The 26,416-nt window shown below is 37.3% G+C and overlaps 1 protein-coding gene across 1 annotated transcript in view; it reads left to right on the plus strand.

Annotated features, from left to right (window-relative positions):
* The first annotated feature begins 10,121 nt into the window (after window positions 1–10,121).
* The window catches only part of LOC139979549 (uncharacterized), a 30,686-nt gene continuing 14,391 nt past the window's right edge, over window positions 10,122–26,416 (plus strand). Inside the window, exons 1-2 of the mRNA XM_071990472.1 lie at window positions 10,122–10,527; window positions 25,484–26,396. Coding sequence (XP_071846573.1) covers window positions 10,405–10,527; window positions 25,484–26,396 — 1,036 coding nt within the window. The 5' untranslated portion in view covers window positions 10,122–10,404. The remainder of the gene's footprint in view (window positions 10,528–25,483; window positions 26,397–26,416) is intronic.

Consider the following 26,416-nt stretch of genomic DNA (forward strand, 5'->3'; position numbering starts at 1 on the left):
GATTTGATGTATGCAAAACCGCCTTTTTTTCCGAAGAACCTAAACTATATATGTTAACATGCGACGTTAATAACAAACGAAAAAGGACATAACATCTGTTCAAGCGTGGTGTGTATTTTAGCTTATAGACTAAGTAAACATGTTTTTTTTTAAATATATTATTACTGTTTAAGGTGTGATCTTTTCTTATTCATCAAAAATACAATTCATTTACTTGGTTGTTAATTCATTTTAGCTCTCCGTTTGAATGTTATATATATATATATATATATATATATATATATATATATATATATATATATATATATATATATATATATATATATTGGAAAATCCAGAACAGTGAAAATATTCCAGCCTCCACAGGGATTCGAACCCGGGCTTCCCGCTCTGTACCCAAACACCCTAACCACTAGGCTATGGACGCTGGTTGTATGTCCAGAGGTTCGAAACCGGCAAGGAAGGTCGTAATTCCACGTCTGTAGGCGTTTGTCACCTGTATCGAACAATACTAGTTCTGTTATTTATAAATATATATATATATCGCAGGTAGTGCTTTATATTCACAGTCATACGGTGTGCTAATTACCATAACACCCTTTCAGTTTTCATCCAAATTGTCAATTAATTATTTCAAAATAACTAGCTCTGCATGTGCTTAACCAAGTTAAGTCGCTACGTGTAGAGCCTAAAAGGGAAAACAAACTGTCTTGGGTCATTCGAATTAAGAAAACAAACTGTCTTAGGTCATTCGAATTAAAAACGAAAGAAAAGAAAAAGAATTGCAAGTTATCGACACCAAATTTTGAGGTTTTGTGTACACAAAGCTTGCCTTGATCTTTGTAAAAAGTTAATCACTTGTGTTAATGAAAAACGGATAAAAGTAAATACTAAGCTATATGCTCCTATTTGAAAGGTGAGAGATTTGACTGCATCGTTCCTAACCGAACACTCGTAAATTAATACGAATCAGTGAGTTTTCACACAAGCTTATATCGCCTCCATCGATTTTAACTCCGGCATGAAACAACGTGTAATTGGACTCTTCAAGAAATATTTGTGGAAATATTTCAAGGACGACTTTAAAAGACACAGAATTGATGTTTTATATCTTGTTAGATTGATTTAGTATCATTTCTATCATAGCTATTATTATATTTTTTAATGAACAAAATGAAAATATATTAAAAATTGTATTATGATGCACAATGTATATACATGGCTAACATAAGATCCTGACAAAACAAGTTCAAAGCTTCATATACGCAAGGGGAAACACTCTCAGCCAATGCAGTACTATTACAGTTAATCAAACGTTAATATTGTCAATGTATAAAATAATATGCATTAATTGAGCTTACAATATACAAAACAATCAAAGTTTATCAACTGAAGGATAATAGAGGAATACATATAAAGTAAATATTTGGATAAATCCAAAATATTACTACTCGTTCCGCAGAAAACAATATAGTCTACCCTGACTCGGTGCTGGCTTCACGTAGTCACAATAGTGGCATATGATATGTGGACCCCGCATTTTCAATGGCCCCACGCTAAATGCTTGCAAGCTAGCTATCCGATCCCATTCAGTGACTCTTCACTTGCTCTACTACTGTAGATCTACAAGTAAACTGCCTTCAACTTTTATGAACAACTGGGTATTTAAGGTTAGCAATATTAGCCAATTATCACCTTAAATTGGGGTTATTATTTATTATTTATTTATTATTATTAACACAGTAATTAATGGGAGTGTGGAATCTATGTGATGGACAACGCAAAAACATTTGAAACTGAAGTCATATAGGCGCCGCACAAAGATCATTTGAAAACGAAATCGAACGCGCCTTCGCTGAATGCTTAAGGCCCCGTTGACTAGCCTAATCTTGCCATGTCCTGACAAAATACCACGACAATGCCATTGGCAAAACCCAATACATACACAATAGTAACGTGAAATGCACAAAAGAAAACACAATAATGAAATAAGCAAAGCTATTGTTCTTGACTGAGCTGAATATAATACAAAATGTATATTGAATATAAATAACTAACTTCAACACAATATACACCTCATGTCTATTATTAGTCCAGGTTGTATTTCTTTAACACTTTCAATTTTTGAGAAAAGGGGTCAAATGACCTTGCAAATTATTCAGGTTCATCATTTAAAGTGATTGTACTATATGTAGTGCTACAAGCAAAATGCAGTGGGCAAACATGATACTATATTTATGGCCTCAACCAATATATTAATAAGGTAATGCAAGATTACGATGGACCAACGACATTGAATATCATCTAAGGGTGCTCTGTCGTTTATAGGAAGTTAAAATAACTGTATAAAATAATGGATTGATATTTTACTGATAATGTGTGCACTGAGGAGCCGGTGGCATCATCAAAAGAACATTTAAGAAGCGTTCCATAGAGTTAACATACTTTGAAGGGGAATATCTTCCAAACCAGTTATAGTTATAGAAACATTACTAGAGCTCAATTTTTTCGTTTGTCTTTGAACCATAGAACAACAAGACTGAAATTCTGCCTCAAGTCGTTAATATTTGCGCTATTATATCTTTCCTTTGGGTTGAGGTGGATACATTGGTGGCCCATGGTGACAAGGGGAAGGGGGGGGGGGCGTGGAGTACTACACAAGAAGGGAAGCAAATGCAATTTTATAAGCATATTTAATTCACGACTGAATGATTTGTTTCGTAGTGATATGTAACATTGTCGGTTTTCAAGTAACTCATCAAGTCCAAGCTAGTTTTCAGCCTATTCTGAGCATTGATTCTGAGAGGTGAGGGTCTGATGGTTAGTGGCTCTGTCCTCCTGGACGTTCCTAGGTGGGCCAAAGGGATTGCGAACTGTTGACCTATAACACGGCTCTCGTAGACCAATAAACAGGTAATGTTCACAGAATCAGTCTATTTCGTCACCTTAGCCGGCCACACACTGCCCGATTGAGCGCCGACCGACTCCAATGGGACCGTCTATAGACACGTGTTCAACACTTACAATCATGTTCTTTTCCCGAGAGCAGAACCTGTCCGAGATAATTACCCAGGTTCCTTCACGTGGTTTTATCAAGATTTTTGTTATTTCAAAATTATGTAAGATGACAGTCGTAAAGGAACGTATACCGACTAATGTACTTAATAGTAATAATGCTGCACGACAACACAAGAGTGAACGTTGTGTATAGCAGCGGTCAGTGGCGGAGCGTCCATACAGTCAGGGGCGGATGCCCCCCCCCCCCTGACGGACTCAAATGGACTGCTGGCGCCCTTTTCAGCTTTTTACCACTTTTTACTTATTCGCGATTATTGACTTTTTTACTGCGCTCTCATCTACCTATTGACATTTGTCACATTATCTGCAAATTAGCAAGGCCCGGAAAGGGTCATTTCCGGCGATCTAGGGAGTATCTTTACTCAAAAAAAAGTATGTACGCTCCGCGCCAACCTGTGGTGGCGCTCCGCATAGATAGTGTCGAAAGCGCCCCTACAGACCATTCTCGCCCCCCTGACCAAAACCCTTAGCTCCGCCACTGGCAGCGGTCGGAATCTTTTAGGCCCTTGACACAGAGAGAGAGAGCCAAGACTCATCATCCACCAAACACTCATCGTTAAGAATCCATGCTAACAATGCATGAAAACTATAGCTAGGGCAGTATGGACTTGATGTTTAAAAAATAGTAATTGTAACAATCAAACAAAGAAAGAAAACTTAATCGATCTCCGTCAACAATCTCTGAAACATCTGGAAAATTCATACGACCCACCAAAAAATAGTTCGCTACCCACATTTTAGTTCGCGACCCACATTTTGTATAAGTTTCCGTGCTTTAGCCGACGTTACCAAAATGTAACCAAACAAAATAATGGAGCCGTGCGTGGCATATCAATGATCTCGTGTGTTATATATTGCTAAACAACTTGTTGGGGTTTACAAGATGATGCAATCTTATATTATCTAGTTTGGATTATTTGAAATTATTTTTAAGTACCGAATATAGAACTGCAACTGCAGACATATACCACATATAACTTCCTTCATTTGTTCATACACAATTTGGAACTTGTTTATACGGTATGTGTATTCATTTGCCAATACTTTAAACTAAACACGTTCAACACAGTTAAACGACGGAGCGGACGATTTTTCTTGCAACATCTGTAAACTAATATCAATCGAACAATTTTGTAGTCTAAAGCACAGGATCCTGAGCAGACTTTCGATTTCACGCCCCCACCCCCCCCCCCCACAAAAAAAAAACTAAATAGGCACGCTAAATCCCTGGTGGTTGAAGGGAATATCTCTTGGACGAATACCTTTATCTGTTTACTGCTAAATTTCTTTCCTATATATCTTGATACGTTTTGAACTTTTGTTAGTATTTTATAAGATTTGATCTTGATTTTGAACATCATGAACTTCGTCAAAATCAGTTGTTTTACAAAATAATAGTAACGAATCAGTCAGCTAAGCGGGATGATATCGTAACCATTTCACTCATATTTAAAAAACAGAACAATCCCAAGTCGAAAGTACAAGGACACCCAAGTATGCTACATAATTATAGTCAAATAGTGTTAATCATACGTAGATGTATAATAAGCATAATATAACACTCTAAAAACAGTTGCGCAAATATTTTACCCATCACTAGGTATGTATAGGGCTCTTTATGTATGGCAACCAAATTTGAGGCAAGTTTTGCCACTAAACAAGATCAAACGAAGACGTGATCTACGATTTGAATATTTCTCCGCCTGACGGGGGCCACTTCTGGGTGTTTTCCCGGTCCCGGTATATGACTGTCCTCATGGCCTCTATCCGTTATCACAGAATATTCTGAACCAAGTTGGCCCTGCCTGGTTACAAACTGACGCCCAGGCAACAACCACTTCGACCTCGTTACGATGAAAAGCGGAAGTACAAAACACACAATTATAGGTCTCAATTACCTTGATTTACCTGGAACTGTGTATATACCCTATATCATGCATGGAAGTGTAGCAACGCGAGTTGTGTTTTGTACTTTTGAAGTCCACACTATAGACATAATACAGATAGGGTCTTCAGTTTATACTATTGTTTGTTTAGGACTCCCATCAATAGATTGTGTGGGCTTCTTTATAGGTGAATAATGGTATTCAAGTGCCAATCAGCTTAGGCAAAGGAGCCTTTTCCGAAAACTTATCACCGTGGTAACCAACTCAAAATACACGTATAATAGTTAACAAGCTATCGGTAATACCGACGTAAAAAAAAATGCATGTACATATAACAATAGCCTATGTGGGAATCGCGTGGCCGAGATAACATGCTCAGTAACCATGGTAGCTCATGTCATTTCCGGTTATAACAATATATAGGATATTTATTATATTAAGTTCCGGTGCTATGCATGCAAAGATTAAACATAATATATATGTCTGGTAGAATGAATAGTGATAAATATAGTAGGCCTATTATATATTTTAAAATATGCTTACATCATTTGGGTCGAGGTTCCATTCCGTACTTCGCACATCTGATTTTAACAATATACATAATCAACAGCTTACACGTTAAGTGTTTTAATTATTGTCTGGTAGACTAATTAGTGACAAGTATAGTATTCTCATGACGAAATGAGCGCGCAAATTGAAAGTGACCAGAAAGTAAAGTCACACATGCACACACACACGCACACACATGGTACACTCAAAAACACGTTAGGTATAGTGATGGGGTCATTTGAATGTCCAGCCAGGTCACCGAAATGAATATTCAAAATGGCATGTTGTGACTGCATTAGTAAAATTTGCCTATTCAATGCTATATCTTATGTAAATATGGCATGTCCATGTTAAGTAAACGATATACGGTACAATTCCTGTACCTCCCAATCCTGCCACAACTGACCGTGACATCTGAACAGTAAATGTAAGTTGTTGACTTTGCTGGTCAAAGTGTTTTCTCTTATGAAAGAATGTGTGAACAAGTATAACTATAGAGACCTATAGCTACTGCACACATCATGATTATAGTTATTTATACTATGCTATAGTTATACAGACATATCTCGTTAATAGTTTGCGGAGAATCTCGGGTTCATTAATCTGATTTTCACTGTACGAAAATAGGTAACGCTCAAATGTATATAGCCTATACTTTAATTGAACTGCTTTCTGTTATAACTATACTAACGGTCGAATTCTGTCTCTGTTAACATAAAAGTCAATCATTTGAATGCTGTCAAGACCACCCCCCCCCCCCCCAAGTCGCCTTACCTGTCTTTTCCTGATATTTTCAATAGGAACCGTCTACAAAGTATCCAACCAAATACTTCACTTTTGATTTTGTGTGTTGTTCAAATTAAGCTCTAGTGTTACGTTCTTTAAAGGATGACGGGAGCATGAAGTATAATATGTGTCCCTCTCGATAAAACTGTGTACATAATTCTGTAATTTCTGTTAAAAGTCTCAAGTATATAGTGCTTCTTCTTAATACTGCACGAATCCGCTTACGACTGTTAGACATTGGCCACACTATAGGCCTATACTGTTATAACCAGTCATATCCTTACGGTGTTCATAGCCTAAGTTATTTCAGGACACATGTATTATTGTGAGAAAGAAAGGAAACAAAATGAAATATTGAAAATGCTTATCTTAACATTCAATCCCGAGTCAAATGCAGAGAATTAAAAAAAAAATGTAAAAAAGAACGGAAAAATTACTCAAATCATGGTTGTAGGCGAGATAATTCGTTTATCATTTGACATCCGAACAGAAAGCGAGAACAGAAAAAAAGGCAAACAAAACTGCCGTTAGAGGATTAACGTTTTCAAGCCCTCTTTTTAAAAAAAATATTCAATTTAATTGATAGATTTTATATTATACATTGGTCTGCATGCAAAAAGACTATGTCATAAAACAAACCATCTTTATATATTCTCATTATTTTATTTTAACGAGTCATAATTCCTATATTAATTAACAAATTAGTAGACATTCATTAGAGATTCATGTAGTGTTTCGCTTAGGATAAGTGTAAACCCCCTATTTATTATTATTATTATGTCCTGTTTATTACGTCAACATTTATCACAGTCTACTGATTCGGAAATGAGTTAATATTTGAATTATGAAAATGTTGACGCCTAGTTTCAGCTATGGATTGTTGCCAAAACTGTTTTGTTCTTGGACACGTAAGACAATACGACAAAACCACGTTCCATGCCTACCCACATAGTCACCGAACCAGTCATAAAATGACTGAAATTGTCAGGCTCTCTCTCTCTCTCTTACCGAAGTATACAGACATGTAAACAAACGAACACATTTTTCTTCTTTTACTTTGTATCGGATTGATAAGTAAATATAGTAGGCTAGGTTTGTCTTCCCCGCGATACAATAGGCTAGACCGTAGATCACAAGCTTGTATATCACGCACTTGTCATTTTCGTGATTCTCAAATATGTTAGTGGTGAATCTATTGTAAAGCAATATAAGGACTGGAAAAGCAAACAAGGTTTTTTTTTCCCCCTCACATTTCAACGATCGTCACGGCCTCTAACAAACTCAGAAAACATGAATGACGCAGTCTGGTCTGGACGGTCAAGTGAAACGACATCCCCGGTTATTTACGGGACCCAGTGTCATTTAGGGGGCCTACGGTCATTTATGGCCCGGGGTCATTTAGGGGGCCCGCCGGGGTATCTGTATAGGTATGGACTGGATATGGATTTCCGTCCACATTAAAAAAAAAAAAAACTTTTGTGAATGTAACCTAAATTTAAGAAGACTTTATAGAGCGGGCACGTTTACTTAACTTTGCGATTGGCCTCTAGCTCTCGACGCACCCGCATTTGTCAATTGCGTAGCTTTGAGTAATATTTTGCTACCGATGGAAAAGGGATCAAGAGATATATTAGTGCAATATGAAGGCGAGGGAGAGGATGGGTGACCACTTACTACCTACTTCGTAGTTTTAATGATCGACACCATGTCCATTGTCAAGTGAACCAAGCTGGCCGAAGGAATGACTCTTTAACTCAGTGCCACCGGATATGTGTTTGTTTGGTGACGTCTTCTTTTAGACATCATCTTAGACCGAAACAGTAACGAACTGTTTGTGTCGGCTATAACGGGATTCGAATCAGTGACCTTTTGTTTGCAATCCGTGCTCTCTACCAACTGGACAGTACCTATAGCCCTTGTTGATCTATCCAACAAATTTAGTTTGTGGCGACCCCGACGTTCTTCTGTTGAGCTATATCCAGCCATTAGTTGATGAGGATCCCGATCTTTGCTCTTTCCCAGTTGGTTTATAATTTCCCAGTCAATTTTCCGTTGTTCATCGAGTCATAAAAATATCTCGTTTACAATCCGTGTTCTGTCCTTCCTGTACTGTATTTTTCGTTCAATGATTCGGAACTTGGGTGGGTAGGGGACGGTGGGAGTGAGTCCGAGCTCTTAGCGCGTTCAACGATTCGCCCTTTGTACCCACTGATCCTGATCAACGGGATCTTGGGCGGGGTAGGGGACGGTGGGAGTGAGTCCGAGCTCTTTGCGCGTTCAACGATTCGCCCTTTATATATACTACTGATCCTGATTAACGGGATTCTGTACTTCTGTTTTTTTTTCTGGTTTATTTTGAATACTGGGGCTGTTTGTTCTGTCCCTTTTAAAAGACATCCGCGTCCCGTCATAAATAGCTGAACTTCAATTACGATGAATGGAGTGCCTTTATACATTCTTTGTATATATAAACAGTCAAATGCGTCGGTACACTACATGTCCTTCCGTTTACAGTGTTAGGACGTGAAATGGTGGAATTTGCTTGAAAGAGACATGCTTGCCTCCAAGAGATCTGCTCTCAGTGATAAATCTCATACCCGCAGAGCCCAGAGCCCGTATAGATGTCTATGTACGGCTCTGGTCCGTTCTAGAGTTCCTTTATAGAGGAACTCTAATTGGTCCATGTAGACACCGCCCTCATTTTCCTGAGCATGTGCATTTCAGTTGCTTCATCAAATTGGTTACCTTACGACATACCCCCTGACAACTAGATGAAGGACATGTAGCTATATGCTTGTACATGTGAAACTCATGTCTCTGTTTACTATCAATTTATGACTGTACTTCCTCATAGTAACGGCTAAATGTTCTTATTGGTCGGATTTTTGGATGGTGGGGTGGGATGGGGGTGAGCCTGAGGTTGTGTGTGGGCTTGACAAGTCAGAAAAACAAAAACGCTTCAATCATCTTTTATTCCTGTGTAATTTCTGATCCCTCATGAATATTCGAGTTATAGATTGACAAGTTTCTTTTGCCTCTGCTGAACCGCTATCGCTTTGTCATTTGTTTTAAAACTTTCACCCTCACAAGTGTAACGATATTTAATCACAGATTAATCAATAAAGCGTTAAGAAAGATAACGCGTAGATTAAGGGGGTCAGGTGGGACAGGCAAAGACCCTATACAAAATATAATGAAAAATGTTTAAAAAACAAAAAAACAAAACAAATTATGTTGCAAATATTAAAACAACTTTTAGTTATATTTACCATGAATGACCCCTTAAAGTTAACAATCAATAGGTAAATTATCAAGTTGTAACTGAACAGGTGAAATTTTACAGATACTAGTTAAAAGTCTACAGATATCACACAGGCTTACGAGTGTCGTAAATAATGTCTGAAAAATAGCTATAACAATTGCTTAAATTTTACGTCCTGTTACTTTTCATACTCTTGCGAATTTTGAGTGGGCGAATCTCTCGTGAATAGTGTGGGAAAATCAGTACATCAATTGCACCCTATCCATTGAGACTGCGTATTACTGTCATCACGTTTAAACCACTATGTATTATTATAAAAAAATAGCCATAGTGCATCGTCAAGACTAATCAACCTTTCATTCTTTTAAAATGCACACACACAAAAAAGTCAAGGTTAACCCAAAACGGCTATCTGAATAGTTAACCGTTGACTAGTATTTCGTGAGTGAGAAAAAACAAAACAGCTGATAAATGTTTACACCCGTAACCCCGCCTATTAATGAATATGCATAATCAATGCAGCACTCACTTGCACTTACGAACCTGATGGGTTTAAAGTTATTGAGTTGGAGTCGAGTAGCAAAGATTAGACGAGTCGCGTCGACATATCATATATACACACAGTGTAGTATAGAACGGTTCATTCATTCAAACAATCCACTGCAACCTGCAGGGTACCACTTCATGTAGGCGGGACGTCCAGGTTTGAGCTATACGTTGCTCAGGAAGCTTCTTTATCATAGTTCTTTGGTCTCTTAAATAAGTTTCCTAATGTTTCATCACTCAAGGAAAGTGAAATTATACGTATAAGTCGAAAAACACCGACAATATTTTGTTGTCATTATGGCGCAAACGATGGGAATAGAACCGGAGATGTCCTCGCTTTTCTCCCATGGAGGCTTACAGTTGATTGATGATGACCTTTCTCTTCGACTAAGTCCTCTCGGTGACTGGCAAGATGAAGACGTGAGTTACTTTTAGTTTTCAGGGGGTATATTTTAGTTAAAACTAGGATCATTGTCAACCGTGTCGTTGGACATTTATTGTACCTGTTCTCAACCTAGTCGTTACTTAGGCCGAACTTGGGCTATATTATGAGACTTATGCAGTAACGTTAGGCCTACTATGCTACTAGTAATGGTTAGTAACAGGTAGTGATACTGGTGTAAATGAGAGTTTGTAAGCCTAACTTTACTTTAGTTAAGTATTGCCCAAGGGGTTAGGAAGCTGAAAGAAGCTCACTTGAAACCCTATCCAAGTGGAAACCATGGATGAACAACATGAGTGTTCGGAGAGTTATGAGGCAGGCATGTAGTTGTCACGTCCATTCCTGCTCCTGCAGGGACTGCCATTTAAATCCCCATCTGACAGATACCCTGTAAGAGCTAGTGAACCTCAACATCTAGCAACTTTCTCAAATACTGAGGGAGGTGAAGGCACCCACCCCATTCATCATCACTTCCGTGCAGCTATGTTGAATGAAGTTGTTTTAAAACCACTGAGAAAAAACGTAAACCAAACCCCAATTCCCAAACCAGAAATGTACCAAATCCATAGTAGACTCTGCTTAACAAGACTGCAAAGCAACAAGAAAACAGACCCAACAAAAGTGAGGGATCCCTGATAAATTGACACTTACAGTAGATTATCAATAAAGTTTCTGAAATTTGAGCCATGAGAGAAAAGGCTTCTAAAGTAAGTGGTCCAATTGTTGCTCTGCATGGAGAAAATATGACCCATTATTTAATGACTGTCACTGACATGTATTGTACAGATCTTTCTGTTGCTTCTCATATTTCATTCACTAGCAACCAATTAAAGCATATATATTAGCCATGGATGTAAAATTGACTGAGCAGGAAAATGGTTTCTTGTACAAAATGTAAAGGGTGTAACCTTGAGTACTTTGTGAGAGTTTTTGTTAGGGGAAGAAACATATCAAATTAGTAAAATAAGAGAAGTTACAACATAGCTAATATCAACATGTATACTAGATATTGTTACCATGGAAGGTTTATCACAACAATTTTGTTGTTGCCAAGGTAATTTTTTGAACCATAATCTTTGTTCACCTCAACACTAGCACTTCAAATCACTGAAGCGTATCGTCTGCATGGAACGCAGAGCTTCCTATCTCAAAAATATTTGTAGTAAAGTATGTTAAATGCACTTGTAGTATAGTGAAATTTGAAGTTTGAGATTCTGTTTTATAAGAAAAGAAATGTGTGAGAAATTGGAAGTAAGTACTTTAACATTAAAGCAATTTTGACTCTTCAAGTAGTTTGGGCTCAACATAGTGCAAGCATGGTCATCCAAGGAGATATTATTAAATCTAATGTGGCATTACTACTTAGAGGTTATCATCTAAGGTTTAATGATTAAAAAAACTGAGGTTGGGCCTATACCTTTGATAACAGGTCATTGTAGGCTCAATTACATGGTACGCTATATAACTGTGTGCATTACAAAGTGTAGATCCAATTTATACACTTACTACATGTATATTGTGGAGTTACTTGTTTCAATTAGGAATTTAATTCTTTCAGAATCAAGGACTTAGTATGTTAAAAGATGCAGGCATAGAAAGTGCTGCCTATGATTTCATTAACAAGTAAAAGGCCCTTGAATTTTAGTGCTTGCTGGTTGTTTCATTGTAACTGAATCCTCCTCTACAAGGCACAGACCAACCAATTACCCTTATGGAAGTCACTCTAAGGAGGAGAATTTCGATAATTACATTACTCATTCAAACTCACTAAGCTCTGGTCAATTGGGCCTTAATTAATTAATTAATACTCTATGATTAAAATTCAGACTTATACAGTGGATCACACAAGTTCAATGTAACGTTTTAACTCTTCTTACACATCGAGGGGTAGAAGCAGTTCTCGATTTGGGTTTCCTTGTCAAAAATTTTGACCTTAATTGTTGTAAAGTTACAAGTCTGAATAGAAAATTTGTCCCTAGAGCCTGCAAAGTTTATTTGTTAGAAGACTTTTCATTGTAATAAAGATATTATACCCCTTTTTGTGTTACTGCACTGTGGTATCATGGTTAATGCCATGTGGGCATTGGGTATACCTACTGTAACAAGGTATATATTGTTCTGACTCGTTGAAGAAAAACATCTCAATATATGGAAATGGCTAATCATTGATATGTTTCGGAGACTTATTTTAAGATCAAAGATACTAAGGGTTAATACACAGTTTGACATGGTTATTGGACAGAAATACCACCTGATTACCATCAAATATGAGGAGAGTAGTGCATTATATTATTATATTTTTTACCTTATGGTCTGCAGTTATGATTATTCCAACATATCATTCAGTTAATTCAGCTGAGATTGGAAAGCAAACAGACTCTATGAAATTTGAACAAACACTCGGGTGGTATTTGTTGAAAGGAGACTATTATAAAGTTTGACCAAATAGTTCAATAAAGACTGACCTAGTTAACACACTGACAATGACGTCACAATAAGGACCATACTCGACTTGTGTTAGCAGAGATAACCACTAACCTGATGGGACATATCCCAAGTGCTGGATTACAAGTAAATATTATAGCCTAAAGGTCACTTATGGCTGCACAACATCTTGTGGGCATTTAAGACACCTTTCATATGTGTTGAACAGATGCTACGTGTAAGGTACTGTACCTTTATGTACTATAGTCATACTTTACAAGATACTTTCCGTATGGTTAAGGATTCCCATTAAGAACTTAGAACAAACTAATTAAATATATATATATATATATATATATATATATATATATATATATATATATATATATATATATATATATATATATATATATATATATATGTAATTGAAATTGTAGTGAGTTGGAAAATCCAGAACAGTGAAAAAACTTCCAGCCTCCACCGGGATTCGAACCTGTGCCTCCCGCTTTATATGCGGACACCCTAACCACTAGGCTATGGATGCTGATTGTACGTCCAGAGGCTCGGAACCGATAAGGAAGGTCGTAATTCCACTGTAGGCACCTATGAATTTTCCATTTAAATCATCGATTAATCTTTCTTATTTTAGTTTTTTTATCCTCCGTCAAACATTCTGATACGGAATGATGGATTTAAAATTGGTGTTTAAAGTTAGTTCATTAGTTCGTTAGTTCATTTCAATGCCCTCTTAAAACAAATTCGATCCTAGACACACTGTACACCCAATCGAGCTCAAAAGACCAATTATTCTGAGCATAATGTTCAAGAAATCTCTGCTAAGCTATTCTGTCAACAACTGTTGTTTACTTGTCAGATTGAGCTAGAACTCACAGACAGCCCGAGGCAGCTTGCCTCAAAAGTAACTCATCGATGCAGCAAACTTGTTAAGTCTCAATTGAATGCAACTGGCAAGTTCACAGCTTATCACAGTTAAGTTATATTTAGTCCTAAGATACCCCCTGGTTGGCCCTAAACATGATTAACTCCCCTACTGTATATATAATTAACTGTCATGACAGGCAGACAGGGATAAAAAAGGGACTTGGTTCATCTCATAGTCCCCTGTCTTTATTTAAATACCATTCATTCTCACATTGCTTAAGATGTTTGTGTAAGGGATGTAATAGAAAGAATTGAAAAGATGGCCACTTAAACCTTTGAACACAGCAATTTGTGCATGCAACCACAAGCTTAACTTGTGAATCAGACGTGAAGGCAGTCCGAAGATGCATCTTTAAACTTGTAAAGTCTAGTTTTATCACATCCATTATCACCGTTTACCCTGGGCTCCTTTCCCCCTCCCCTTCTTTCTTGACCTATAGATGCTATAGCAGTCCGGATTCACAGTGTTTTTTAGGTGCTGAGTTAGCCTGTGCCAGCATAATACATTTCAAAGAGTCACAATATCTTTTTTAGTATACGTTCAGCTAATTGTCCACTCGATAGTTTTTTTTTTAAATTTGCAGTTTTTTATGGCCTTGCCTGGGATTTTGAGATCTATAGTACATACAGATACAACAAAATATTAGTCCCAGGTTATTATAAATCTATATAACAATTTCAACTTGTTGTCAGGGGATGTGTTTTTGTTGGGAATGATACATGTGTAAAAACTTCCGAAAATTTGAGATCAAGTGATAACAATCTGATTTTAATTTACGACTTACAGACACAGAATGAGCCCTACCATTGTGTTTGTAACGATGAGGATCTTTTCCATTCAAGTTATCATTTTTGTTTTTGGTTTATCAAAAACAAGAACCGTTGCGGTGAACCAAAATGACTGAGATTTAAAGCAAACAGGTTTTTGTAGTTGAAGTTAGGCGCGTGGGTTGTCATTGTTTGCAGAATGAATTTTGCGTGACTGGTGATGTGGGAACAAAACTACAGCCAATTAGTTGGTGCAGGGTTCAAATGAATCACGATAAGGTGATGGCTAATGGATCCTTCCAATTTAATCCTTGTGTTAAATTAGAAAGCAAGGAAATGGGTGTTTGGAGAGGAGGGTTGGATAGGGCAGGGGTGAGGGCAGGCGGGGAGGGGGGTGAGAGGAGGAAGAATTGAAATGAATTGAAAATATATGAACACAGTAAGAAGCTTTAGTATTAGCTTAGCATTGTAAGAACTTTTTACAACTAGACTTCAAATGTTTCGTTCCTTCAATAGTAAGACCTTATTAATTAAGTCTTACAGAGACCTGTACCATTGTATGGTACCGTACATTTCATAGTCAACCACCCTCTGAAAGTTATCAGCAAGGCAAGAGAGAGCACTTTCTTGTATGTTGTAGTATGTATATACTGTATTTCATCCTGGGTGTTTAAAAACCAAACAGATCAACACGACAACACCAATAGCAATACATTTGAGTCCTGAGAAACCATCTGCTGTTTTTTTTTTGGGGGGGGATGGGGGGAGGAAGAGCCATGTGTTTTACTTACTATGTACTGTATGTAATTGATTGATTGATAGTGATTTCCTGGTATTAGGCACAGTTTTCAAATTTATGTATCCAGCTACTATATCAAATTTGTTTTTTTTGAGCTGCCAAACTAAATTTCGGATCTGATGTTAAACCTTCTTCTGGATTTGGAACATATTAAAAGAAGATTAATTTTTTTGTATTTGGTGCTGGGAGGGGAGGGGGGGGAGGGGGAGGGACATAGAGGTGGGAATGGGTGCAGGGTTGATGGTGGGTATTGGTGATGGTAGGCATTGGTGATGGTGTTTTGTACAGTATTGAGTTAAATTACTAGATCATGGACTTGAATTTTTTCTTGTGTGCATTTTATGTGAAAATGTTAGGGCTCTGCTTAAATGAGCAACCAGAAACTCTGTAAATGTACCATTTTTGACAATATTATGTAACAGCTGACTGCAGGCCACATGTACTCTACCCTTAGGATACAAATATTTCCTGTATATACACCTCAAGATGGTTAGCCTACCTCAAGAGACCACATTGCATACTTACTAGAAAATGGAGACTATTGGAGAAATGTTATTATGTAGCTTCAATCAGATGCAACTGAATTGGTAAATACAGGTTAGAATTGGGTGTCCCGTGAATAGCAGCTTTTCCAGTTGATGACCCTCTCAGAAACGAGCAGGATAAGAAGCTTTTTCCTTTGTGTTTTCTGCCTCTTCATTTTGGCTTATCTTTTGTTGATCAAACAATCACTGCTTCCCTTCTCAAAGCAAATGGCCAAAAATAAAAAACAAGAAACAAAAAAAATTGACCAATGGCACCCCCTGACTGGTCGTCCAGGAAAATCATCTGCAGTGATTTTGCGGGGGCTACGACTCCTTCAGAAACCTTTTGGATAGTGGTTTGATAATTTAACAGGATTTTCTGCAAACCATTCACTAAATCAGTCGGTTGAAATGGTAATGGGGTGAAGAAAAAAAAAGCCATTGCACAAAAATAGAAAGAGAACTGAATCCCCGGGGGCCCCTTGTATGGAGAAAATGGGTCTGTGGTTAAATATTGAGGCTCATGCTAGAGAGAAAAGGTCCATGTGATATTACAACCAGCCATGGGTAACCACCTCTGTCATATTACACCCAGCCATGGGTAACCACCTCTGTCATATTACACCCAGCCATGGGTAACCACCTCTGTCATATTACACCCAGCCATGGGTAACCACCTCTGTCATATTACACCCAGCCATGGGTAACCACCTCTGTCATATTACACCCAGCCATGGGTAACCACCTCTTTGATATTACACCCATGCAGCCATTGGTAACCACCTGTTTAATAGCTATCTGCTGTGTACGTGAATAACGATTTGATATTTCTCACCGAAAGACAGACAGAATACAAGGACATGGGAAGGCCACGAGGCAACCGTTTTAGTTTATTAAACCGAACATAGACTTTTGATCTGAAGCTAAAAATGTACGACGGAACAAAGTGTCGTTACTGACACATGGCTGGTGACTTCCCTTTCAGTGGTTTAGTAGAAGACAATCGTAGAAGATGAAGTCAAAAGACACTTTAATTGTCGCCACGGTGACTTGAGCACCACCTCGTGTGAAGCGAAGGTCATTTCCAGCGGATCCATTGTTATCTTTACCGATCGCCCAACGTGATGGCACCCTGCCAGCTTCATTCATTATTCTGTATTGTTCTGTTTGTAATAATTGTACCCTGGTCTTTTTAATTCATGCCGTTGAATCATGCTGACGAAGACGTTGTGAATTATTTTTCGTCCTGACCAGTGGTCAGTGGAGGCTCCTCCTCTTTCTCCTCGGCTTCAACGCTCTGTGGCAGGTCACACAAGAGGCTGTCACCCAAGAAAGTCTCCTTGATGCAAACAGCTCCAAAAAAAGTCTTGAAGGTTGTGGTCGAGAAAGACTGACACGTTCCTTTCCGAAAACAAAATTGTGGATGTGTCCCTCTGGGAACACAACCAGATTCACAGATTCTTTTAGAAACAATTTTGATTGTACAACTGGTTGTTTGAGTTAAGACCCCCCATGGTGTGTTAATTTGCCCTTGAACACACTTGTTGAAACTGCTATGAATACAGTTTACATGATATTTCACGATTTTGAAAGTGCTTTCTGTTTCAGACTTCCCACGTTTTCAATGATGTCTAACAGGTTTTGGAACAGTGTTGTCTATAAAGTCAGCACCAACAAACGTAAAATGTCTTCTGCCAAATCCTTTCTCTTTTTATGTGGGGGGAATGACCAGCCTTCCTTGAGGAACCCAAAGGGCTACATTTTAGGTTCAACATATTGTTAAAAGGCCAGACCATAATGCATCAGTCCATGTAGTTGCATGTGGCCATAGTTCGGTTGTCAGATCTTACAAGTCGTTGGATCACGGATGGCTAAATGACTCATCCCTGGTTGGATGTTGCAAATTAACTTGAGCCACAAGTCTGCTGTAGTGTATGGTGAAGTCAGTCACTGAATGTCATTCGTCTAGTTGGTTTTGAAAAAAAAAGTAATCTGTCTTTTTGTAAAAATTCTAATTTGACTTTTGTTTGTACATGTGAACAAGACCAAGATGAAAAAAGGTTGTGTTGGGGACGAACATGATAAGTTTCAGACAGATCAATGATCTATCGATATTTAAAGCAAAAAATGTTAAAATAGAATATGTGGGGGAAAAAAAAGAAATAAATTGTACCAAAAAAAAAAGAAAAAGGTCCTTGATCAATTGTACTCTCATTTTGACTAAAAATGAAAATTTGGAAAAACTTTGAAGCAAGTCGATGACCAACATACAAAACTACCATCAGTGTCCCAGAGATTAAATTTAAACTTAGTTGAATGGCATTTAGGGCCATATGCGGTGCCTTGCCACAACATTTGGCCTTGCAGGAGACAAGTTGCTTGTAGGATTGTGAAATAGAACAAATGTACCCATGGCGACAGGTAAATCTGTTACTACTTAGGAGTACTTTATACTTTGATGTATTGTGTTTGGGTACAATTCAAAATTCACTTTTGAATGTGGAACATAAAAAAAAAATAGTCAAAAGGAGATCGAGGAGCCATAGAAGACCTTATCTGGCCAGTCAGCCAGCCAGGAGATTACCAACTTTTTATTAATAAGACAGATTTTCCAGATAGTTAAACAGGGACATTCTCTGTGTAGGTCAGGTCATGAAAGAAACCTACATTGCCCGTCAGTCGTCAGTGGTGGATTTAATTCCTATTGACATGATTGATCCTTCTGTCATGGTTGTTGATTAGAGTAGGCATTATCAATTAAAAACAGAGCCATGAAGCTTTATAGAGAAAGTGCATGCACGTGTTATGGACTGCAAAATGAGACATACATAAAACTATGTTTCATAACAATAACAATTTACTGTGGGAATTATGAAATACTACCCAACAGCCACATGTATCAAATAATATAATTGGTGTCATCATGCTATTTTATTCTACCTTAAGCAAAGAAAACTCTTATCACAAGAAAGATCTCTCTAACAATGTGGTATTAATGGTATTCTATGGCAGCTTCAGAACATCCCCCCCTCCTCCTCCCCCTCCTCCTACATCTTCCCCCTCCTTCATCTCCTCAATGCAGTTCGTTGGTAGTAGGCACATTAATTGACATTCATGTTTTCGACCGAACAGAATTTTGCTGCAGCTACAGTTTCTGGAGCGGAATAACATCGATTAATTTCCAATGTTAAAAATGCTGCATTGTCTGTATTTTATCGACACATTGTTCAATTAATATCATTGAATATGTTTACCAGTGGTTCTTATTTCCTAAATATTGTAAACAATTTGACAAAGTTGTTTCAATTTCCATCCTTTCTTCCCTCTTAGAATCTGATCAGTATTTTAACATGATATTTATGTATTTATTTGTTTATTTATTAATGGAATTATGCTTTTGAGTTATGTTATATTTGCAGGGAATAAGGAGAATATTTTGGTAGGACCTTCTAAATTAACCATATATATATATTTTTTTATAAGTAAATGAACATGTGAAAAGTGTTGGTGTAAAATATCAAACAGACTTCTCATCAAATCCTTTTAAAATTATTGGAATAATCTCTACAAATGTACTTCCTCAGAGATGTTGCTGTCTCAGTTAAGAATTACAGTTCAGATTAGGTCAAGACTGATTGCACTTATTTCTGTATGGCAACTTTTATCTTCTGTTTTTGGCGCCATCTGTTTATTTTAATGAAATTTAGCCTATCAAATCCTTTTTACATTCAGATCCATGTCAATATCCGAGTATAAACTCTCTTTTGCATTCCACTCCAAACAAATTTCTTGATGCTTTTTTTACCTTTTTTATTTACATCACTCATCCTTTACTGGGATATTTTGTACATGTTAACATTTCTTTCACATTCAAGCTTAACTAATCTGCATGGTGCATTAATGTTTCAACGAGCTTGTTTTGAGTTTTCCAAATTAATGTCCTTGATGAAAAGTACTTTTTGATGGCAAAATTGAGTGTAGAATAAAAAAAAAAAATTTCACTAAATTCTGTTCCAGCATTTCTTGCTCTGAGAGTTTTTGTAGCTAGTTAAACTGAATGGTACCTGCAAAAATGCAACTGACATGTCAAGTTACCATCTGGTTGGTAAATGGTAGATGGAGCCTGCACAGACAGAGGAAGTCATTAAGCACTTTAACGAAGTAATATTTAGTACTTGACCCCACGCAATCAGCCCTGGACTATGACAGCATATGTTTAAATAGTCCAATCGACTCGCAGGTGAAGAAACAGAACTCATTGATTTTAATCGTAGACCGCTGTATGCTCGGATAAATATTACTACTATACTGTAAAGCGTGGATAATATAGATGTATAAGAAAAAGACCCAAAAAATATATATCCTGTCAGTTCAGATTCCTGTCCTTTTTATTAGAAAGGAAACCTCAAATGTTTGAGGCCAGACAAGAGAATCACACCAAGTAGAAATAATAAGAAGAAGTTGACTGACTGTCCTTAGATTATGGTGTCAATTAAATCTTGAATATTTCAGTAAAACCTTAACAGAAGTTATCACGTCATATGGCTATATTGCAATGGCACCCTACCCCCTACCCTACTTCTTAGGTCAATTTTGGGCAAAAGATGTATGAACCATCTGGTGATGATAAAGTTTAAATTAAAAGTACAGTTTTGAGGAATCGAATTTTTTTGCTTCATGCTGCCTGTTATTTGCTGAATAAAGTGACTATACTGTAGATTGTATGAAGAAGAAAAAAAGGGGATTAAAAGGGTGAAAGACTCTATAAACCTCCTCAGATACTAATCAGAGTTTATTATGGCTGAGTGGGTTTATGAGCCACGAAGCAATAGCCCACAACAATTTATTCCTTTTTTTGTAATTTTTTATTACTGTTTTTATTTTTCATTAAATTTATTATTTTTGATAAAATAATCACTTTCTGCAGCAAGTGCAGGGTCACTCATGGAAATATTTGTGTTTGTTTGTTCGTTCGTTTGTTTGTTTTTTAGCTTTGTCAGTTACTGTCCTGGGCAGTCCCCTCCCCTACCCCTGCACCTCCTCTCCAACCCCACTTTCCGTTCTGCATTTTCTAATCTACCATGAATTGTTTGCATTCTGTGACACTAATGAAGTCAAATGGTTGAAAGTAATTTACCAGAAAAAATACATTTCAAAGAGCAAGGAAGGTTTTCTTTTCTTGATTTGATTCAAGTCATTTGGGTCTAATTTAAAATTATCAAGTTCGAATTTTGCTGTGATTTTTGTCTGCAATTCTATGTGGAAGAAGGAAATATATTTGTAGCTGTCGTATAAGACATTACCAATCTGTAAAATTGAATAAATCAGTCAGACAAGATGTGAAATATCTTGGTGTAATTTTAGCAAAATTAAAAACATTTTAACCAATTTTTTCATGAGCCCCTACACTGTCGTAGGTATCAACTACATGTGGCAATCAATAGATCGGTGAAAAGTGACTGATTCAGTGTTGCCATGGGTTGAACAGGTGTTAACATGGTGTGTAAACACATGTCTGTCAGCATCCCATAGATACTATAGCAGGCAAGGAAGTGGTTTAACACAGTAATACTATACATACTCTATTCACTACAGTTTATATACAGTATAAACCAGCAATTTGATAGACTCTGGCAATTATCAACTCACATCAACTGATTAATTGTGGAATTTGAAATTTACCAAACAAATGAAATTACTCTCTCTCTCTCTCTCTCTCTCACTTGGTTCAAATTAGCTAAAGAGACATGGTTTGAAATCGACAAATGTCAATAATGTAAATAATTCGGTGTTGAAATTAATTTATTCCGTGTGAGTTAATCAAAAGCAAACTTTTAAAAGATGAGCGATTCATTTAGAATGATAATAGTGCACAAATTAACGTTGATTAGTTGTAGAGCATTAAAGCACTGCTAAATCAGTCTAGGTCGACCTAAATTACATGGACAGTCGCTTTAATCGCATTCTCTGTTTTGTACACATGCATAGTCTGTTATAGTGAGATATCGATTTCTAAGCATCCATCCGATGAATGGGTTGCGGATTGTCCGTCTGTTTTTGCTGTTTTTGTGCTTTACTTGTATATGACGTGTGAAGGAACAACGCAAATGCTCTTTGTGATGTTTAGAAGTACCTGAAATTAGTATGTTTGCTCTGTGGTACCACGACAAATAGGTTTAGTGGAAAATTGGCAGTTAATGCAAACAATGCGTTGGATGTAATCATCAGACAGGAAGTTTGCATTAGGCGAAATGAGTGCAGGATTATTTCGGGAACAATTCCATATCTTGTTACAAACCTCATATGTGTACAGTATATATCTAAAACAGGATGCAAGGCATGGATGGGTTCTGTCCTGAAGTACTGTGTCCTACATTAAGGCTTGAAAACTTATTTCAAAACGGTTATAATATTTGTTCAAATTTCAATATCATAAACACTTGCTATACATTATCTTATATAGTATAACCATAAGGTACTTGCCTTGATGGATTTAGACTCATCCTGGTACTCTAGTCCAGATACTAAGTACTGCAGTGCAAATGGTTAAGTATAGCCTAAATACTCATTTGTAGAGTCTTATACTCATATCATACTCACACTGGTATATCATACTCATATAATACTCACACCAAGGAGTAATGTAGTTTGTACTCAACCTCATGCTGTTGTACTGTTACACTGTAAGAAAACAAGCATTGTAACTGTTAAAGTTATGTATAATTAGTATATGATAGCTGTCTTCCCTTCCCCCCCGCCCCCTCAACCCCCTCCAAAATACGACTCAACGGTTAGTTTAGTAAATTACATGTCAGCCAATGTAAGATATTATATATATCTATATATATATATATGTATATATATATATATATATATATATATAATTATATCAGGCTGAAATTTCTATTGTCTATGAGAGATTACTATCCGTGCAGTTTCCTAATTATGATCATGTTGGTTATATTCTGTGGTCTGTTAGGAATGTGATGTATTCATCTGTGAGTACTATTAAATCAGAATGCATTCTATTCACACCTTTTCAGTTGGTGTTTTGTTTTGTGGCTTACGGACACAGACATAACTAACACTTTGCGGTACTTGCTGTAATTTGGCAGTTTGCCAGACTAATGTAAAGTGTTAAAGTTGTAATGCTTCTGTTTATAATGAACTCTTTCATGTTGTCTCACTGTACTTTATGTGTGAACTAAATACTAAGCTTGAAGGACACAGCAGTATTCTGTACACAGTGTACAGAAACATCTTTCACTTGAAATTATTATTTTCTTACTACATAATACATCTGTGTGTGATAACCTTGCATTAAAAAGGAGAAACTATGAATAGAAATTAATTACTGTTAAAAATGGTTAATTAATTACCATCCTACCTGTCTCCGCTTACATCATGCACTTTCTTATCTAAAAACTTACCAGCAAATTGTTAACTTTTTTTTTATTGCACTATGTCCACCCTGACCCACTTCCTGCACTGTACTAAATATAAAAAACCAAGTAAAATAACAAGGACATAGATTAGTATTAAGTTGAATTGACGAGTATGAAATAAAAAGAATTTATTTGAAAGTTTTGGTTCCCCAGTAAACCCATAAGTGTAAATGAATACAAATAAAATACCAGTTCCAAGCAACATTGTCGATAATATTGTCCACAATAAAAATGGTTAAGGAGGGAGTACATGGTTTATCTATTTAGTTTATCTATAGACTATATATAATATAGTATGTCTATTTTTAACCTACAACATGTTGTTACTGGAGTTTCACGCCTGTGCGGCGATCATCAGACAACTGGAAGCAAATGTTTGTGTCTGTTTATACATGCACATAATGTTACATTGCTATAGTGAGGAAGGGGGGGGGGGAATCAAGCAGGGTATGGGTATAGTGCCTTGGGGAGAGGGGTTATCAAGAGAAAAGTGGGTGGGGGCGGGGAAGGAAGATAGTTCAGTGGGTATTTCGGATGTGACATGATAAGGATTAAATGCAAAACATTTAACAAACCTGATATACAAAGCATTCAGTATTTTATCGATCCTTACAATTTACTTTATCCCCTTAGGTTTCCCCTGGTTACCCTTAGGTTACCCTTAGGTTACCCTGGTTACCCTTTATCCCCTTGGGTTCATCCCCTGTAGGTTACCCTGGCTTTCATGTCTTTTGGACACATGTACAAGCTTGTCACTCATAAATAACCAACTTAAATAACTAAAGTAGATTGTTCTGCAGATAAAAATATATTTGTGGACAGTTTGCACTCACTCTGTTATAAATGGTGCTATTTATAGCATAAGGGACAGGTTCATTAGTCCATCAGTTGTAATGTACACTTGAGTTTGAAATGTATAGCCAAGTATAGAGATTCAATTACGCATTAGTTGTATTATATTCAATGTACAATTCTGTTCATCACACAATAGAAGCTAGCTAGGTGTCATCATTTTGCTGGGAATTAAGTGTCCTTCAAATATGCCATTTTAGTGATTGCATCTAGATCGCTAAAAACGATGAAAATTAATTAATGGTGAGACAAAGGTGATCACATTTGCTGTGAATGTCTTGAGCCAATTCCCTACCTGGGATATTTTGACTTTCTGTTGTGTTTAAAGTAGTATATTGTGTTTAAATATATGACCCCAAAGTTACACCTACACTACCATTCATTGTGATCCTTACGCTATTCCAAACACGTACCAGGCATATTTTGCGAGCAAGACATCTTGAATCTTACAAAATTTAGCAATCAGGATAAACATATTCGTCAGCAAAATGGCTAATTTTATTTCGTTCCCCGCTTACCTGTCTCCCCACAACTTTAGCACCTTACTCTGCAGTGCCTAGAATTATCCAACAATAAGCCACATCACATCTCTGTTACATATATATTGCATTCATGTATGAAGGGCACATCGGGTTGCCTCAGTATTGCGCAATCTGATGTGTGAAATTTCTGGATTACTAACAGTCTCTTACACTGTATTAGTGTTAGAACGATATTTATATGCACAGTATAGTACACTTTTGTCCTACTTGGGGTTCTCCGATTAAAAATTCTATCACAGTAATCTCTCTGTCATAAATTGCAAGTTGCTGATATATGTAAATGAATGTAAGTGACAATGGAATGCTAAAAATTCCAGTTAAATGCAATATGGAACTTTAAGGTTGTCCCAATTGGCAATCTGAGTTGTCTAATATGGTGTGATATTTACTGTACTTTCATGCACCAAATATATTCATTTCAAATTTTGGTGAAAATATTTAAATCAGTCCATTAGCAACTCCCCACACTCCCCAATTCCTTCCACACTCCCCAATTCCCCCCCCCCCCAAAAAAAATGGCTGGGTTGGTTGTCTTACATTTGTACCACTTATTGTCTGAATTTAGATTGCCTTTTTGCTTTATTTTTATATTTCCATAACTATTTCATAAATGGTACTCCTCTGTTTTCTTCATTCAGCCTGACTTTGATCTGGATCCTTACTTCAAGAGAGAACTTGAGAGCCCACCCAGATCGGAGGATTCCAGTAGCCCGCATCACCAGAGCATTTCTTTGTTGGAGGATATCCTGAAGGACACAGAGGAGCTCTCACACCTATGTTTGACCTCACCAACACCCTTTCAGCAAAACTCCCAGGAACCAGTGGTAACCATCAAACAGGAGCCGGACAGTACAACATCCTCGCCCCCGATGTGCCTCCAGCAAGTCGAGGAAGGCGTTAAAGAAGAAGCCATGCAGACTGTCTCCGTCGAATCTTTATTAGGCCAGGAGCAAGTCTCGAACGATTTACGTGGAACGGTGATCAAGCGAGAAGCCTGTACGATAGACGAAGTGGTCTCCCCCGTACCATCTTCTTGCTCTTACACCGCGATCCAGAGAGGGGACTTGAAACCCCTGAACCTGATTGTCGCAGGAGCAAACCAGAAACGAGAGACGCCTCTACCGAGTCTACAGTCGTTCATGAATTCAAATTTTAGATCGTTGTCACTACCAGCCATTCCATCGTTGAACTTTCCTTTTACGAGAAGTGATACAAAGTTGCCTCCTATTGCTCATACACTGAACAGCAGCTGCACTGGTAATGCTGTTCCTACAGTCTTGCCTCCCACACCCCCTAACTCTCACCCAGGCTCTCCTTCGGACTTTCCATTGACCCTTGACCTCAGGCCGCCTCCGCCTCCCTATCAAGTGGCAATTGCTAGCAAAGGTAGGCCTACTAGACCGATCCTCCCGGTTGGTTCTGTTTCCAATGCCTTGCATACGAACAATGTTACAAGCACTACATCTCTGCTGAATCAGCATCCAGTGAAATACAACCGCAGAAATAATCCCGATTTGGAAAGAAGGAGAATCCATCACTGTGAATATCCAGGTAAACTAAATTCTATTACT

Source organism: Apostichopus japonicus, chromosome 14 (genome assembly GCF_037975245.1).
Source record: "Apostichopus japonicus isolate 1M-3 chromosome 14, ASM3797524v1, whole genome shotgun sequence".
NCBI lineage: Eukaryota > Metazoa > Echinodermata > Holothuroidea > Aspidochirotida > Stichopodidae > Apostichopus > Apostichopus japonicus.